Below are 14,615 nucleotides of genomic sequence, written 5' to 3' on the forward strand. Positions count from 1 at the left end.
TGCGACTGACCTACATCCTTCTTCTTCTTCCTTCATCCATTCATCCGCTTACATCTTCTTTTCATTGTTTTCCCATGCACACTTCCTTTCCCCCTCTGGAGCACGTCTATCCCTTCACTTCTCATCCTCCTCTCCTGCTAGGAGTTTGATGCCTTGCCAATGGGCAAGCAGAAAGGTCAGTGGGTACAGTGCGTGCACCTCGCCCAGTAGGAACTACTCCAGTAAAACATGCCAGTCTATTGTGGCATTTTAATTATATTAGCCCAACTGGCTCTCCTGGTTGGACACACACAACAGGGAGGAGCTGTAAAGCTGTGGGTCGTCTGTAAAAGCGATGACAGTGAGTCTAAAGGAGTCAGAGAGAAATTTCACCCACACGCAATGGGTGAAAAGACGTACACTCACAAACACATTTCACCCAGAGGAGTGTAAAGTCCAAAATTGGGAAATAACTCTTTGGTTAGGCCAACAAATCCCATGAGCTTACACGCCATCTACACAAACTGTCTTTGAGCATTATTTACCCCTTTTTTTCCTCGTGCGCAGCCACAGATTTAGAAACATCATAACTCCAAACTCTCCCAGTCCAAGCATTTCAGCAGAAAGAATAAATAACATTCAGTTACAGGAGCCTGATCACGCTTGTTTTTCTCTTTTGCTCACGTGCACGCACACACACCACACACAGAGATGCAGGCCCAAAGAGAGTGAGTTCTGAGCAATGCAGTAATGCAGAGTGGGTCATGCTGAGGTCCCAGGCAGCAGCCCAGGGTTATGGGAAAGGGATGGGCTACTGAATCGGAGCTGAGAAGAACTAGAGTCATTGAGGAAGCAGAGAGGAAGAAGTCAAATGTAAATGGCAGAGTTGAAAAGCTTCAGGGTTCAAATTTCAGGACATGAACTTTATGCTAATCTATGTGCTGCTGTTCTTGTGTTAGCTGTGCCTCCATTCTGTCATAAATCTGCCTCATATTTAAGAAACATATATTAAGGATTTTTTTTGGGGTGATATATCGCAATAATTTGACCTGTGATAAAACATCAATATTTCAACTCTTAGTATGTATATTTTTGTAGAAATAAAAATCCATATTTCAGGTGAGTTAGAAGTACAATACGTCTGCCGTATCCCCACTTTGGTAGATGGCGCTGAAGAGCTGATCTGTTGTACGTTGCCCACAAACTGTATAATAAATATAATATCAAAGTGTGTTCAGATTATTTTTATGGGTGGGTTGTGGGTTTTGATGCTGTAAACATCAGTGTTTTCTCTCTATTCTTGGGTCCGTTAGTTTAAAATAATTTGAAGTTCAATGTTTACAGTGTAGTAGACTGATAAAATGAAAATCATGGTCAGGTTTTGTGCAATATTAGATTTTTCTATGAGAAACATGGGTTACACCAAGTGACATTGAACAGTTTAACCAACTGACCCCATCTTTCACCCAATATTTCTTTTTTGCAACATTGATTTAATGTCACAGTAGTTTAAGAGACAAACTTGATGCACTTTATGTTTTCAAGTGTATTTTAAGAAACACTGAATCTGACTTTGATTGTTTCATACATAATAAATTAGAAAAGCTGTTTTCAATAAAATAGTTAGCTGTGTAGAAGAGAGTAGAATCTTGATATTGTGATATTGTTGTATCATGACCCAAGTATTGTGAGGCTTATTGTATTGTAAGGTTCTTGCCAATACTCACCCCTAATAACCATGTATCATGTGACAGTTAAAAATCAATACAAATATGTAAAGAAACAAATCGGCTGAGATAAAAAATGAATTGCAATGCCCTATCTGAACAGCAGAGGGCTGTTTTTCCTAAAAAAGAAAACATGTAAATCCTAAACTAAGAACACATGTAAACTTGAAATTGTTTATTTAAAGAGATTTTGTTTGTATGTATTTTTCATCAAGTTATTTTGATGTGAGATTTACTAAGGAAGTCCTTGTTTTTTTTTTTTGTGATTTAAGATACAATATAATCTCACTTGCACTTTTAAGAAAAGGACATTCTTTGTTTTTCATAGTTTACGCTACCTCAGAGATTAAAAAGGGAACTCTCTTTAATTTGTTAGAAACAAGAGAAAACATGTTTTGGAGTTTTTATACATTTAAATTTACTGTATTTTCCGCACTACACTGCACAACTAAAAGCCTTCAGTTTTCTCAAAAGCCAACAGTGCGCCTTATAATCCGATGCACCTTATACATACCCCTACCATAGTTAGGGGGCGTCGTTGGAGTAACAGCGGTAAGCAGTAAGAACCTGTAAAAAGGAATTCTGCTAAGTGCTAACATTAGCTCACAGGCTGGCCTGGGCTTCTTCTCTTGTTTATTGTTAGAGCAATACAGCGCCCCCCAAAGGTCTGGCATGTGAACTGATCTCTGGAAACGGCTTTTGTGGACAGCAGAAACAGCTTTGTCTTTACAGCGAACTTTTTTTGAAAACGGCACAGAAAATAGTTGGATAGGAAAATGTGCAGCTCCGTGTGGATGTAGCCTGACTTTGACTGACTTATTGACTGTTTTGTTGACATTCCCTTTAGCCCAGCTCCATCTAGTGGATGCATAACGCAACCCCAGCCACTACTATAGCTTCTATTCTATGCGCCTTATAATGCGGTGCCCTATATCTGAAAACAGTTTTCAAACAGGCCATTCATTGAAGGTGCGCCCTATACTCTGAAGCGCCTTGTAGTGCGGAAAATACGGGACATATGTGTTAGTGATTGTGTGTGTGTTTTAAATTTTGCATTCATTGCATGGTTTGTGTTTTGCAGTTGCAGAAATAATTAAATAATCTTTTTCTGTCATATTTTGTCTGTAAGCTCATTCTGTAAAAAAAAAAAAATATATATATATATAAAAAAAATTTTAATTGCTTTGTTAACCCAGTATTGGGAATCAAATTGAATTGTGAGTCAAATGTATCGTCACATCTCTTGTGTGTATACATACATACCATTTACGTACTGTACAGAATGAGTTGACATCTGCTGTGTGTGCTGCTAAGCTCTCAGCAGCACACACACACCCAGAGCAGAGAATTTACAGCTTGGACATATTTTTATTAATTTATTGTCCTCTCTGCAAGAAATGTATTATTCAGCTGGAACCAAGCTCCTCTGACAAACACACAGACACAGAGAAGTTAAGGGGAAAGCTAACTGTGACTTGAGGGACTGGATCAAGGGAGCAAGAGTGTGAAGGGTGAGCTCTTTGCCCGGTGCAGCTCTTTCCCTCTCCCCCTCTTTCCCGCTGCAATAGCAAAATAGATTCCAGATGTCAAAATGATAAACAAACCGATGGTCATAATCTTATAAAAATGCAAGGCATTCAGAAGCTCTCACATCGCTGTATTGTCTGTGGTCTGTCACACTTGAGCTAATCCAAAAGGTTGGAAATAGCCCAAAAGAACAGTGATGACTTATTAGTTTTTCCCTTTCACTGAAGGAACATCTACACACATGGACACACACTACACACAATTACCCATAAGTATACGTCTCTTCATGTCAATTCAAAAAAAGTTCTATGGGTCAGAAGATGGTGATGTAGTCCATGAAAATCACCTTTTCGCAGTTCAAACAGCAAACTTTAACACTCACGAGTTACATGTGTCAACTGGTGCTACTGCTATGCTTTGTACAACAGCGTAGCACTGGCTAAAAAAAAAAAAAAAAGTTGAAAAAAATGCACTTTTTCTGGCACTAGATGGCGACACCTGTGGCCTAATCACGTTTTACACCTTACCATGCTAACTAATGTTTTCCCTCCCATTTAAATTCATGGTTGTATTGTATGTCGCTTTGAGCAAAAGCGTCTCCTAAATGAAATTGTAGAATGTCTACCCAAGAGGGTAAAAATATATATATATTTTTAGATAAGTGTCACAGAATCAGGACAATATAGTTGTAAATTTATGAATAAACAAGTCAATTTTGAACAATTTTCCTCTTTGTTTAGTCAGTACATCATTCTACAGCAGTAGGGATGGGTACCGACCAAATTGTGTCCAAAGTACCAAGTTGTGAATCACATAAAATCTAAGGTATCATGTTCAGGTACCTAAATGCTTCTTTGTGACTCTGGGGAAGTGAAAGAGTAGGCTGTTTTCCATGCTGGACATGGACACAGCATTACAAGTTGATATATTAAAGAATAAATATGTGAAATTGAAAAACTTAATTCATATGTTTTACAATATAAACACATACAAAATTGCCAAAAATTGGTACCGTTGAGTACCGATATCAATTGTCAGGTACCAGGCATCAGTACTGTCTTGTTACAAATATGAAAGGTGCCCATCCTTACAAAGCAGAGAAACATTAGGGTATGTTTCAATGCAGACCTCGCCTGAAGTAGTTCATCCGGTATTAGGTTTAAAAAATCTTAAACATTCTAATCATAACCATTCATTTTACTGTTGAGCAAGCTGGCAATGTGCACTTCTCTTTCTGATCAAAAAACGTTTTTAGCATCTAGCATGATAGCCTTCAGAATCACTAACTCATTTTGCAGTAGAGTAGCGGTGAGCATTGTTGCTCGTTTGTCATGAGGGGACTCTGGTAAAGGGTTGAACGAATTTTGTGAGTCACTGAGAAATTTGAAGCTAGATATCCAAATTACTTATCTAAATATCACTGCTTTCTGTCAGAGAGGAGTGATTTGATGGCAGATGCAACAAAAAAGTCACATGACCAAACCCATAAATTAAACATGTCCTGTTTCCTTTACCATCCACTAAACAGGTTAATGCTGGGATCTTGGTTAAACAGATCAATGTATTGGCTGCTTCTGAAATTAATCTAATGTCCGTTACAACAGAAAAGCCCTGCACTTTGTATTTAGATTACAAACACAACAGCTCATGGCTGAGATTAACGCCTTGGCTTTCCAACATTTACGGCTGCAATTTACTCATTCAAACTGTGGCCCCTGCTCCAGCTGGCTTTCATTTGCCACCTGTGACGATGTTACACATTCGAATTGCTGCTTCTACACCTAGCTCGCTGCGTTCATGCTTGTTTTACCCTAAAGTTACCCCTGCTCTTACTAAAGCACACAGGGACCAATCACTGCAGCATCAGCATTCCTCTTTTAATCCAGTTAGCTGCACCTACCGCGCTCTGCTTTCAGGATCCTGACCATGATGCCAATATCTGTCCATCACGTTCCTCTTCTTTTGTTTTGGGAGTTCAAAGAATCACATTAATAATGATATCATGGTAATGTCAGGTTTGGGTTCTTGATTTTTTAAACATGCATAAGCTGAAGCGAAGTTTTCTTTTGGTTTCACACACATACACATTCTCATTTTGAAATCTCTTCAATAAGAGTTTTTTCATTCTATTATGAAACCATCGCTGAGGTGAGCTCCTCGTGTGCTCTCAGTCAAGGCCTTCATGATGCCATAACAGTGGCTTTAGCCTGCAGCACTGTTTTCATACATCTCTAGCTATGTGTGTGAAGGCTGATTAAAAGGGCAAGAACATACAGGAACGCTATTTAATATAATTTAAGTGAAGACAGGCTGCAGTAAAGTGGAGTGTGATAGGACAGTTGAGACAGATACACACAGTGACTGGCTAACCTAAATAAAGAGTGAGGTCATTTTAGTTGATCTTGTCTTTCCGGAGAAGATGGTGCAAAGTGCTCACACGTGTGATGCTTGAAATGTTCAGAGATGTTTAAACACATGCCAACACGCACTTTGAGTCGTAACGCACAACTGCATGCCCCTCACTTGCCCCTCTGTCATCAGACGCTGAATAAAGAGAGGGAGGGATTTCAACCCCAAATGCCTTTGATGTGCTTTGAAGTATTACAACATACAAGTGTGTGTGTGTGTGTGTTCCCACATGTGGATGTGTGTCCCTTTGCTGGAGTACAATTGTGTCTGAATGAAAAAACCCTCCAGCTGTTGGATAGCATATGGATCCCGTGTGGATTGATGTGTATGTGTGTGTGTGTGTGTGGGGAAAACCCACCAGGCCCTAAAGAGAACTGTGTGCCAACCACACAGGAAGTCAGACTGTGACGCAGCCTAGCATATTAGCTTAGCGAGTTCAATCTCAACCCCACTGTGACGCCTTCTCATACTGTCATTTCTCGTCTCATACTGTCTCTTGTCCGTCGTGCTGCTCTCATGCGACTTTCCCAGGCATGGTGTGGGCAGTGGCAGTAGTGGTGGCAGCGATGTCCAAGTCTTTCCCATGCAGCCTCATAGGAGGGTCTTTGTTTCCCCTCCAGGCTTTGGGGGTCCCCACGGCAGGGCTGTGCCCCACTCCACTGACTCCACAATGGGTCTTTATGCTGCCAAGGCCCTCCCTCCTCCACATCACTCCATCATGCTTCCCTCATCAGGGGCACAGAGAGGCACAGGGGGCACCACGGCACCAAAACGCCAACCCCTTTCATGCCCTGTCCTGTCCCCCTCTCTTGCTCCCTTCCTCTCTCTCATGCCAGCAGAGTCAGACAGAGTGAAAGAGGTCTGCTCAGCAGCCACAGGCCAATCTGAGCAGTCCTTATGGTGCCAAATGTTCCAGGAGGGCACCAGTTTCTTTAAAAAACCATGAATATTGACATCACAAAAAAGAACGTGGTGTACGTCATTGGGTGACAGGTCATTCAAACCCATTAGCACTTTTTGTACTGTGTCCTTTTGAGGTAAAAGTGACACAGAAAGAAGTGAAAACTAGTTTTAAACCAACTAACAACAATTGAAATGCCCTGTTCTTGTCACTGATGGTTGTCTGGCTCATTGTTTATTTGCTTGTATGCTCCAGAGCAGGAGTGGCCAATGAGTCAAAGACCAAGAGCCACCAAAATGACTGTGGTACTAAAAAGAGCCACATTAAACACGTGGTCTTACAAACACACTTCCTCTCACACATAAACAAAATGACATAAAATGAAAATCGATCCATTTCCAACTTTGAAAGTGAGATTTACTGTGTTTGTAGGTGTGTTTTAAGCGGTACTAGGAGCCATGTCACGACATTTTTTTTGTTGTTTTTACTGCAGAAGAGACAAAGTTCCATCTATCTATGTATCTATCCATCTATCTATCTATCTATCTATCTATCTATCTATCTATCTATCTATCTATCTATCTATCTATCTATCTATCTATCTATCTATCTATCTATCTATCTATCTTGATAGCTACATAGCTAGCTAGCTTTGAGTGCATGAGCAATTGAGAGGAGCAAATGTAGAGAAGAGAAACTGAAACTTAAGTGTCAATCTCATCACACAAGTATTGATCAATCAAACTGACACCAACATTGGCACCAATCTATTAATATTTTAGATTGGCACACCACTGCAAATAACAATTCATATCCATTGAGCTATCAACTATCTATGTAAGTTGGCCACCCCTGCTCTAGAGCATATATCTGGCCCACACTTAATGGGCCTCTCCTATACTTTGTGGGCTGACACACTGTCACAAGCCCTGATGAATGGGTGGTCTGCGTAAAATGTCTCAGAGATTGGCAGATCCTCTGTAGCTGGGAAGGGTATTAGAGAAATGGGCCATGATGTTTCAACGAGAATGGAAAAGAGAAGAGAAGAAGAAACATGGGAAGAGAAGACAAGCAGTCCAAGCTAATTGATGATGTGTTTCTGAGAACTACTTGTTTACGAGTTAAATATGGTTATTTATTAAAATCCCAGACAAAACCTTCTTCAACCCTGCAGAGGACTTTGAAAACAGCCTTTTTGAAACCAAAGACTTCTGTCCACACATGTAACGTCTTCCCATGTTCTCACTTCAAGCGTAATGTATGACTTAATCTGGCAAAGTAGGTAAGATCCAAAGAGTTGTCAAGCACTCAGGGCGGATCATGGGGAAAAGGACGACCCTGGAATGCCGTTTTCCTCCGTCAAGGCTAATGCTGGCAATGCCAAGAGCTGAGGTTGTCTTGGTACTGGGAGCCAGTTTAGGGCCACCGCAGAAGTCTGAGAGCATAACCTTGTCATAATTGTGGACCTAGATGTGAGAGCGTTTCGGAAAAAGATCCAGCAGAGGGAATCAGTTACAGACTTGTATTGACTCAATGATCTGCATCCTCTGTTCTTTTCATGCTGGCTGAAAACACATTACCACACACAAATATTTTAACACACACTCACACACAGTAATAATTCTGTGTTTGAAAGATGCAGAACCATGAGCAGTAAAACTGTTCCAGCACCACACCTATAACTCTGCATGAATAAAAACCTCATAAATAAAAGACAGAAGCAGAATAGAGTGTAAAAAAAAAAGGACGGGAAGGCACAGAGAGCAGCTCATTAACCAACTCCAACACAAAAGAGAAGGGAGTTTGGCAACTATTTGTTCTGCCTGCTTTCAGTAAATCTGGAGATGGTTTTAATGACTTCCTTGTTTCCACACTGATTAACAACATTCAGACTCACTGGCTCGCAAACGCTATCCTACACAGACACATAAAAAAATGCACAGAAGCTCATTTAATTTACCTCAAAACTTGAGTGCATTCAAAACTTTCAATCCTCAAAGCAGCACTTATCAAATCTCAGGTGATACTGGACGGCCTGTTTGACAGCCAGCACTAACTGCTCTGCCATTTGGAGAAATAAAAGTTTTCATTTCCAAACTCTAGTGCTGCCAAAAAAAGATGTTAATGCAACAAATCACTGAAACAAAGTAGAGACTTAAGATACAAACATTGCCCAATCAAGAGGAACAAACTGCTGCAGCAGCTCTTTAAGTAGAAAACCAAAACTAATCAGCATTTGCTGCTGTTATTACAGAGGCTGTGAGTAGGGATGGGTACTGTGGTGGAAGTTTCATATTGCTTTATGCCTTTCCTTAGTCAATTCTCTAAATTGACTCTATATGTGTCACAATAATACCTGTAAGTGCCTTAAAGTTATCTATCAGCCATCCCAATCTCAAGATTGATAAATACTGTCCACACAGACAGGTCTGTTAGAATTGACTCTGCCTTACAATGGGCACCCATGCGTACTGTCTGTCATTTTCTCCTCAATCAAGCTATATAAACTATTTCAACTTAAGCCATCTGAGTCTCCTGAGTCTTCCTCATCAAGTGCCAAGATTCCTGAAATTTCCTCAACAGGTACTGAATTAGGTACTTCTAAAGGTACCCACCGAATTCAGTCAAAAGTATCGTAAAATGTCATGTAAAATCTAAAGGTACCATGTTTAGGTACCTAAATGCATCTTTGTGACTGTGAGGGAGTGGAAGAGTAGGTGATTTTCTATGCTGGACATAAACACAGCATTAAACAGTTAAATATTGAAGAGGAAATATATTAAATTGAAAAAAATTGAGATTTGATTTTTTTTTTATTATATTTTTTACCACATAAACACAAAAAAAGTACAGTAAATTGGTACTGTTGAGTACAGATACAGATTGCCAAGTACCAAGAGTCTGTACTGTATCGTTTCAGATGTGAAAGGTACCCATCCCTAGCTGTGAGGACTTTCTGTTTTAAGATGTCTGCAGCGACACCTTTGGCCAGAATCCCACGCACACTGTCATGATGACATGACTCTTAACAAGGCGTGTGTTCTGAAAAATGAATCGAGTGCAAATCGTCTTTTTAACACTACTTTTCTTTGTCAGGACAACTCTTTATTGGATACAACACATTGAGCTAATGTATTTATTTGGGATGGGTACTGGATTAGGTACATTAATAGATACAGACCAAATTTTGTCTGTAGTACCAAGTACTGATTCACGTAAAATTAAACAGTACGGTACCTAAACGCATCCTTGTGACTGTGAGGAATTGGAACATTTAACAAATTAGTATTTATGACCACATAAACACACACAAAAGTACTGAAAATTGGTCCAGTTGAGTACCGATACCAATAACCAGGTAGAGGGTATTAGTTCTGTATCATTTCAAATGTAAAAGGTACCCATCCCTAGTATTTATCAACAGTTATGTAGCACTACAGTTTGAAACATGCAAGCAAGCAAACTTTATAAGTATGTACCATAGTTTAGCAGCTGGCTATATCTAGCACAACTCACAGCCCTGTGCTCCAAGCAATGTCCATAACGTGTAACATTAGTGAATCCTGGTTTTGTCCTGTCAGTCATCTACCAAGCAGAGCTAACGTAACCTCACTCTTCATTTAATTGATAGACTCTCAAGTTTGAACAGACCACTGCAGAATAACTGCTGACTGTGGGTTGGAATCAACATTAGCACAAACAGCCTAACTCATGTTTTAGCCTTTTGATTGTGTTTTGGCTAGAGATGTCCTGATACAGATTTTTTGATTTTTCATGATATGTTTTTCTGATACCGATCCAAAACCGATCCCTTTCTCTTATAAATCCTGTTCTCTGTTGGGTGATTCTGTTGTAACTGATGAATCATATTCGTTGTATTAAAGTGAGCCCTGTTGGTACCTCCTCGAGGAACACTCACTTTACAAGAGTTGCAAGATGCTGTTTTGCTATTATTGCTTTTCAAAGGGAAGTAGTCCAATACAGTGGACATGTTTGCAGCGTGGTTTAAATTACAGCAGCAGTAAAGTGTGACAGTGCTAAAAACATGTGAAAACTGATTCGGTCCCAATCCTCTAACAAAATCTGATGCTATCTGATACTCCAAACATAGCCACGTCGGGCGTGGATACCGATCAGTGTAATGAATCGGGACATTCTTAGTTTTAGCCTTTAGCTTGCTCTCGATCACTCTCCTGTTAATATTTCTTCTGCTCTTCTAGCATTTCCTTTTTGCCAGTCCAGCTCCAGTCTCCGCCACTACAACAAAATTAATTCACAAAATCGTCTTCAGCAGAGAAAAACACTGATCTTTCTAGTCTTTACGAAACTTTGTCAGCCAGCAAGCTGTTGTCACAGAGACCAATCCAGTCCTGCCTGACTCAATCAGAGAGCTAAGAAATAGCATTTAGAAATAACTTACGTTTGTGCCATGGTCTCATTTTAAATCGTGGATTACAATCAGGCATATATCTAGAAAGGAGACTTTTTCAAGATCACTTAGAAATTCCTCAGTGGGACTTTGAATCAGAAAAAAACATCAGATTTGGTATACATAAATCATCAGGAGGTAAGCTGCAGAGGATGATAATGAAACACATATTCCACATATTTTTAACAACAGAATCTTCAGTTGTGGTTTCACAGCAGTGTTATGAAAAAAATCAACCAGATTTGAGGTGAGATCTGATTTGTATTTGAACCTCTTTTTTTTTTCCTTTGGAAATGTAATTCGCTTAAGAAGGAGTTAGTTTCTGTGTCAAGTCTTTATATATACAATCTGAATGTTTCTTACCTCTCCACCACTTCCTCCCCGCTCCAGCACATGGACTCATCCACTACATTCTCCCCTTCACACAGCATATCTGGCAAAGCAGCAAAGAATGACTTGTAGCGCTGCAGGTACATCAAGAACTCCCTACAGAAAGGAGAAAGATTGGGAAACGGTATGAAGACATTTAACAACCTATCTTAAATCAGTTTAGCTCAATAGAGAAATAAGGATTTACTGAGTGATAGACACTCTAAGTTCATTGTTCCCACACCATTAACGACAAACAGCACATTTTGAAAACACAGGCATATAACAAATAGTGGTGACAGGAAATGATTGGCTTTGATTGTGACCACTTCACTAAGTCAGCAGATTTGTCCCAGCGATGCTGAGCTGTAAAGTGCTTGCTTTTGCCAGCACATGTCATTGGTGTTGACATCAACATCAGTCACATGATGTTTTACCACCCATGAGGCAGAATACAAAACAGCGGGTGTCACTGCGTGTTGTTGAAAGAGTCAGTCATGATTTTGTAAAACATAACAAAATGCTCAAGTAACCCAAAAGAGGAGATTATAAAAAGTAAATGATGTCAGAAGTATCTAAAGGAGCCTCGATAAAAGCTCTCAAAGTGTGTGACAGAAATAAGACACATGGATTCATGCTTACCTAGAGATCGTTCTCAGACTATGTTTATTGTTCTTGGAGGGTTTCAAGGGGAACGAGCTGGGGATGATGGGAGTTGACGTCCAGAGGGAGGTTGTTGCAAGCAAGGAGGATGCAGGGATGTGACAAGGTGGGGGTGAGAGAAAGAAAACAAGGAACACAAGGAAGACGAGACAAACACATGAGGGGGGAGAAAAGACAGTCAGTGGACCCTGGAAGAAAGTCGATTATTCATGCACATGCAGAGACCAGGCCACACCGAAAACAAAAATCAATCACCATTTGTTCCCACACCATGCCAGTAAATAAAAACAGAAACATGTCAAGTCAGGAAACAAACACACAGGAAGACGTCTCCACATGTGCACACAGTTTAATATTCACAGGAAAGCCAAGGTGGATTGTGCTGAGCTCTCAATTCATACTTTTCCCTGTTAAAATGAAGCATGACTGTTGCTTTACTGATCATATTTCATATTCTTCAGAAGTTTCCCTCTCTGCTGTGGGTGCTGCCATGTCTCTGAAGTGGTCAGCGCTCACATGTGCTTTGGTCAGGGTCAGCAGCAGGCAGGGAGCTGGATTGTGTAGCTATGAATGGCGGTGGCAGTGCCAGGCCAGGCCTGTCAGCTAGGCTGGCATGAGTGCAGTGATTCATGGTTTAGGACAAGGTCAGGCAGACAACGCTCTAAGCCTGTGTGTGTGATGCTATTTAAACTGAGGCCGGCTGGTGTGCAGAGTTGGTGGTATGGCCGTCTGGGTAAACAGGAAATTGTTGGTCTGTCAAGATTAATCTTACCCACTCCCCCCCTCTCCTGGCACATCACTGCCAGCTGCTGTGGGCATGGGACGGCTGCCTCAGAGGCCAGGTGGAGGGCAAAGACTTGACTGCCAGGCAAATACATTCACCATGTGTGTGGGTGTGTGTTGTGTCTAACCAATAAAATAAAGAAAGGAGGAACTGATGGCAGCTTTGAATAGGCACTGACTGACTCCTCAGACTTTATTATCCATGTTTCTGACCAAACCGACTGAAAGGAGCCATCAGTGATCTGCTTCATCTTACCTCCTTAACTGGGCTAACTGCGTCAGCCACTGCTCCGACAGAGGCCCAGGAGATGGATTAGGAGGAGATGAGGTCACAGTGGAGGTTGTGACCTCTGGGCTAGTGGGCTGCATGCCTGTGGGTTCTCCAGTAGACAGGCCACACACCTTGTCCACCTGTGGAGAGGATGGAACAAACACACACGCACACACACACACACACACACACACACACACACACACACACACACACACACACACACACGCACACCTGTTAGGCTAGAAAAACATACCCCAGCATGGGTGGAGCTGCAGGAGGACTTCTATTAACCACCAACTGACACCTGCACAGTTGAAAGCGTGTGAGCACCAATAAATCACTTGAAACAAGATTTACTGTTCTTCTTCGGCGTGCTGCCATCACTTTCAATGAAGGATGTCTTATACTTTGCTTGATTGATTGCCAGATGAAGAAGGTGAGAAGAGTTATGGGACGGAGAACTTCTGAGTTACGGACAACACAGGAACACAGAGGGCACGGAGTGAGGGATGTGATGAAAGAAAATGGTGGGATGAGTGAGTTATTGCCAGGAGGGCTGACAGTAAATGTAGAACATTCCACTACTTCATGGAGGTGAATGCACGTGTGCACAGTTGGCAGAGGATCTCCACTGGGCTATTAAAGCCAGCGGTGAAAAGGAGGAGACAGCAGGGTCATGAAAATGAGGGGGCGTGCGCTTCTAACCAAGAGGTAAAATCAATGACATCTCATTGGCTTAAAAGCCTCTGGCCAGTGTTATTAAGTGGTCCTCAATTAGCTGGAGAGACAGACTGTAATGGCTCTTGCATGCTGGGGTGAGTAACTCCTTATAGGAATCAATGCACACACTGCTTTGTGTGGAGGAATGAGTCATTCTCCTGCATGAGAGGCTCTGACAGTAACATTTAGCAGGCTCATTATTTGTCACTGATTTAGCAGAGGGAGCTTTACAGTATGAGCCAGCAAAAAGAAGGAAACTCCTGTTGATGTTTTTAAAACAAAGTACTCCTTAACTTTAATATCAAAAGAGCTGTTTTAATTTCTAAACAATTTACAATGACCCAGATCAGAGTAAGTTGATAGAAATCTAAAACAATATACAGTTTATACTAGTGCTGTCAGGCAATTAAAATAAAATCTAATTAATTACAGAATTTGCAATTAATTAATCAGATTAATCACATTTTAATCTCATATCTGCTTAAGGTCCCCAAAGATAGAATCTGAATTCTAGGTCAGGGGTTCCTTAACTTTACTTTACCAAGGCCCCCCAAAAGGAATGTCAACTTTAAGAATGTTTTTCCAACATTTATTCACTTATTAATAATTTTTACATTTGTTTAGAACAGGAAATTATTAACAAACAAAAGCCAGACTCACACAAGTAGATTGTAACAAAAGAGACAAGGCATTTCAGGGCTCTGTCAGCCAAGGTGAGATACTTCTTTCTTACATATAGACAGTAGTAAGGGGAAGAGCCTCAAAGTTCAGTTTAGTTTTTCAGAAAGGTTAATAATAGGCACAAACTACCAGGTCAACACAGATCATGGCATC

The 14,615-nt window shown here is 40.7% G+C and overlaps 1 protein-coding gene across 3 annotated transcripts in view; it reads right to left on the reverse strand.

The window, feature by feature from the left end:
- The window catches only part of gpc5c (glypican 5c), a 168,392-nt gene that overhangs the window by 86,158 nt on the left and 67,619 nt on the right, over positions 1-14,615 (reverse strand). For 2 of the 3 annotated variants that reach the window (XM_074689001.1, XM_074688999.1), the window contains exons 4-6: positions 13,044-13,198; positions 11,984-12,040; positions 11,336-11,458 (exon numbers count right to left, since the gene is read on the reverse strand). In XM_074689001.1, the coding sequence (XP_074545102.1) occupies positions 11,336-11,458; positions 11,984-12,040; positions 13,044-13,198 (335 nt within the window). The remainder of the gene's footprint in view (positions 1-11,335; positions 11,459-11,983; positions 12,041-13,043; positions 13,199-14,615) is intronic. The other variant, XM_074689000.1, reaches the window with a different exon arrangement.

This window comes from Halichoeres trimaculatus, unplaced genomic scaffold (assembly GCF_033239565.1).
Source record: "Halichoeres trimaculatus isolate MK-OKI-2021-1 unplaced genomic scaffold, fHalTri1.1 fHalTri1_scaffold_15, whole genome shotgun sequence".
NCBI classification, from domain to species: Eukaryota; Metazoa; Chordata; class Actinopteri; order Labriformes; family Labridae; genus Halichoeres; species Halichoeres trimaculatus.